The following is a 4,930-nucleotide window of genomic DNA, read 5'->3' as shown; positions in this document are numbered from 1 at the left end:
AGGAAATAAAACTAAATAATTAATGATTAATAACTTATAAAACTATTAAATTACCTAAATAAAAAAAATGAGTCCAAATAATTAGAACTTAAAAAAAGGGTTACCAATCAAAACAAGTAAACTTTAATGTATCTATTTCAAACTGGGATATAGCCGAGGGGGCCTCTGTACATTTTTCCATAGAGGGGCACTGGTGATTGGTGAAAAGGTGGAGAATAATAAGTTGGTTTACATTTTTTTTCTCCTTCAGAGAGGTTTTAATTCTACAAACAGGTGGAAATTTTCTACGTTCGTTTAACCAATCCCAATTTTTTAAGCCCAGCACGAACCACTAATACTATACGATCCGATCCAAGTAGTAGAAAGGGGAAAGAAAGGGGAAAGAAAGGGAAAAAAAAAAAAAAAAAGAAAAAAAGAAAGGCAAGTTAAACACGATAACCCCAACTCTCCTCAATTAAATTTCTTTTTTCTCATTAAATCTAGTTATTATCAGCTGATTTAATTCGACAAATTTAATGTACTGAATAAAAATCTCACCGTACGTGTCATATTTTCTGGATGAATTGCACCACTAGCTTCTAAACTTGGGGCCAATTTTTATTTTGGTCTTCGACGCTTAATAACCTGAGAATTAAAATTATTTCATTGGGTGTGCAGTCTTATTATTATAGTTAGAGCGGATTGGATTACGTGCACAAAACTTTTAATTTTAAAAGCTTAGAATGTAAAATATAGAATTTTGTTTTAAAAAAAATTAAATTATTATTATTATTGCTAAAATGAAAGGGTGGTACATGAACTTCACCAATTTTTGAGACGTTGAAGAGGCAAACTCTGCAACCTCCTCTGTTGTTGCAGGGCACAGAGGCCAGGGAGAGAGACGTTGGCGCGCGAGCTCTTCCCACCGGGGAGGGGGGTTCCTCTGTGGGCCCCACTCGATTCCTCCCTATAAATACGCCACTAATTAACCCAACTTCTCCCCCCTTAAAATCTCCGCCCACCCCCCAAAAAAAAAGAAAGAAAGAAAGAAAGAAAGAGAGAAAGAAAAATCTCCATCGACATTCCCAATTCCCAATTATCAAAAGATGGCAAAATTATACGCAGCAATAATAATAATATCCCTCCTGTCTCTCTGCACATGGGGTGCAATGTGTGCGACGTTCACAATACGCAACAACTGCGGGTACACGGTGTGGCCGGGCATGCTGTCCGGCGCCGGCACCGCGCCGCTGTCGACGACGGGGTTCGCGCTGGCGAGCGGGCAGTCGAGCTCGATGGACGTGCCGTCGGGGTGGTCGGGCCGGTTCTGGGGCCGGACGCTCTGCTCCGCCGACGCCACCACCGGCGTATTCTCCTGCGCCACCGGGGATTGCGGGTCGGGGACCGTCGCCTGCTCCGGCACCGGCGCCGCTCCCCCCGCCACCCTCGCCGAGTTTACGCTCGACGGCAGCGGAGGGATGGACTTTTACGACGTCAGCCTCGTCGACGGGTAATGCATGCCAAACAAATCATCAACCATTAATTGTTCGTTTTAATTCTAAAAAAAAAAAAAATGTTTACAAATTAATGCTACTAGGTTAAATATTATTATTATTAGTCCAAAACGTTTATTTCTCGAATCAAATTGTTTATATACCCTTTCACCACAACCCTTTCAATTTTTTAGAGACTCCTCTTTTATCAATTCTTTAGTTTTCTTTTTATCTCTTAAATTATTAATATTATCATATTAGAAGAATAAATACTAAATTTTAGTAAAATTATTATTATTCTAATCATACAAAAGTCAGAAATATAAGCTGCACTATACTTACTTCCGAACGTACAGTAGCTCTACAGCTATAAATTTAGTTATTTTATCTGCTGGTCGGGGTTTTAATGTTTTATGACATAACTGCTTGCAGGTATAACTTGCCTATGCTGGTGGTGCCGCAGGGAGGGACGGCGGGCAATTGTACTGCGACGGGGTGCCTGGTCGACCTGAACGGCGTCTGCCCGTCGGATTTGAAGGTGGTGCTCTCCGCGGCCAACGGCGGAGGGGCCGCGGTGGCCTGCAAGAGTGCGTGCGAGGCGTTCGGGTCCCCGCAGTACTGCTGCAGCGGGGCGTACGGGAACCCCACCACCTGCAAGCCGTCCGCATACTCCGAGTTCTTCAAGAACGCGTGCCCGCGGGCGTACAGCTACGCCTACGACGACGCCACCTCCACCTTCACCTGCGCCGGAGCCAACTACCTTATCACCTTCTGCCCCAGCACCGCCAGGTTATATTATTATTTTTTCTATGAGTCAATTTTATACGCATGATAATAGTGAATCAAATCAAATTTTTTACGTATAATTCGTAATTAGTTTTTATTATTATTATAGTCAATATAGGACGATTGAGTTTGTTTTGAAGCAGAGTGGAAATAAGAGTAGGAATTAATAGAAGGGTCAAATTTGGTTACTTTGCGGCGAATGGGGGATAAGGGGAAAAGTCAAAAAAACAAATTAATCATATTTGTTAGCTTGTAATTTAACTCAACTTACCCGTCAAAGGTGCATATAACTTCGATTTTCACACCTTCCTAACTTTTTTTTTTTTATAATTATGTTAGGGGTGACTACAGTTCACCCAAAATATAGAATATAATTGGTGGTGAGTCAATTCACGACACCATAAAAATTAGATAACATATTATATTTATTTATTATTAAATTAGCATATATATATATATATATAAAACATGTTTCTTGTTTTCAATTGTACTACTCTATCCTTGTAATTTAAGCAATCTAAGTCGGTAGATAAGATGTCTCATGTCTCTTCTGATTCTTTTCTTTTCGACAGCCAAAAATCGTCAGGCGTGAATTCGCAGGCGGCCGGCCTGCCGCTGGTCAATGACACGATGGTCTTCCTCGGCGGCGACAGCGAGGACGACACGAGCAGCTCCGCCGTATCCCTTGCGGCAGCGCCTCGCCGCGCTCTCTCCTTCGCCCTCGCCCTCCTCACCGTCTCCTTGCTGCTGCTAAAGCAACAGCTCTTCTAATCCTAGATCCTAGACCTCTCTCCTCTACTAGTATATACTACCTACACCCAGTATTAGATTTTATCCCAACAACACTCCTACGTGCTAAAAATCGGGCCGTCGAATGAATGAATTTCACAAGGATGATCTTCGGACCACAGGATCGGTAAAGATTCTACACGAAACCGTTTTGAAAAGTATAGCATCCAATGGGCGGTTCACACGTCAGCATCGTGGATGGGGATGGGCCCCACCGTGCTCATTTTGTTTTTGTATTTTTGTCTCGGGGCGGGAGCCTAACGTTAGAGATTCGGACTCGAGCGGTGCTCACGAGACGGGCGGAATACGAAGAGAGATGGCGACGAAAGAGACAAAATTAAGCAAAAAAGAATAATTTTCTTTTTTTTTTAGGGGAAAAAAAAAAAAAAAAACAAAAGCTGCGTTGAAAATTTTTTGCATTATCTTTATTGTGTTTTGTATTGATGATTGTACTTCTTCTTTTTTTTTCTTCTTTTTCGATTAGGTATTGTTGATTTTATAATTTATTTTTGTTTTTACTTGTTAGCTGATAGTTGATAGGGCTTTATTTATTTGCGTGTAGGTCGAATCTCGCTTTCCGAGATGGGAACGTTGGCGATTTGTAATGTAGGAAACAAATTTCTTGTAAGGAAATTGGATAATAGATTGAGAAGAATTAAAAAAAAAAGAATTATATCAAATTGGGTTCTACATTTTAATTAAGGCGTTNTTTTTTTGTGGTACCAAAAAGAAAGAAAGTTCAAGTGTAACAAACAAATATAAAAGCTCCCCAACAAGAAGGTCTCATATCACACTTACTATGCTTGGATGATTGGTACTTGAAATCTTAAACTCAAAAATCTAGATATTTTGTATTTTCGGTTAAATTAACTTTTTTAAAAAATAAACAAAATGAATAGTATATTGTCATTTTATTAAAAAATAAAATAAAATTATTTTTAGATTTGTATAATTTGACAATTTATGTTTTCCGAAGCTACCCCATGTGCTCATCAAATTAAGGCATTCTATTATCAACGGTTTTGATTCCATCATTGTATGTTTAGACATTATTAAATTGCCTCTTTTTATCTTCACAATCCTCAGTTACATGGACAAATTAAGATAAATCTACTCCACAACTTTAATGAACTACTAATAAGTTAATTAATGGGTGGGTGTTTTCAATTTTTGCGGCGCCAGAGGTTACTATAAGAACAAATTTGGTTCAAATAAATAAATAAATAACACGCTAATAAAACAAAAACCAATGGCTCAATTTCAATTTTTGTGATTCTCAATCTCTTCCATTAATTATTTATATCACAACTTGTTGTATATTTTACAGATTAGTACAACCATCGCTTGAGCTGGACTTAGGAACAACACTTCACGAAACATGGGGCTCCTCCACTGCATTCTTAATAGGGATTAATTCATAGGTAGGTCATACATATTAATTTTAAAGGTGTGTGGTGTTGCATGCAACATATATATATATATATATATATATTAAAAGTAAATTTTTGTTTAGTGCACATTGCAAAGCCCATGATAAAACTAAGTTAAACAATTTTAGATGTCCCTTGTGCCTTTCCTTCGTATAAGAGAGATTTTATATGTTCATATTGGCTGCTCATTTGGAAAGTTGATTTAGCTTTTGTAAACATTCTCATTGGTTAATTACGTAACCATGCAAATAGGCACCTAATAAATAGAAAAAAAAAAAATAATAAGATTAAGCAATTAATTGGAATATTTAAGTGCAAATAAAATTTCCCTTTATGGATTAACTCCATAAGATATATATCATGTGCATGCGAAATGTTGAGTATTGGGAAAGGCCGTCATTTCCAATAGCATAGTATCCAAATTAACAATCGATGCCGTTAAAAAACGATCTA

The 4,930-nt window shown here is 38.2% G+C and overlaps 1 protein-coding gene across 1 annotated transcript; it reads left to right on the top strand.

The window, feature by feature from the left end:
- On the top strand, positions 814-3,727 carry LOC109707603 (thaumatin-like protein 1b). Its single transcript, XM_020229010.1, has 3 exons — positions 814-1,489; positions 1,905-2,261; positions 2,831-3,727. The coding sequence occupies exons 1-3, from the start codon at positions 1,086-1,088 to the stop codon at positions 3,027-3,029; spliced, it is 960 nt and encodes a 319-aa protein (XP_020084599.1). The 5' UTR covers positions 814-1,085; the 3' UTR covers positions 3,030-3,727.

The sequence above is a fragment of the Ananas comosus genome, linkage group 3 (genome assembly GCF_001540865.1).
Source record: "Ananas comosus cultivar F153 linkage group 3, ASM154086v1, whole genome shotgun sequence".
NCBI classification, from domain to species: domain Eukaryota; kingdom Viridiplantae; phylum Streptophyta; class Magnoliopsida; order Poales; family Bromeliaceae; genus Ananas; species Ananas comosus.
This window is presented reverse-complemented; position numbering and strand designations above follow the sequence as displayed.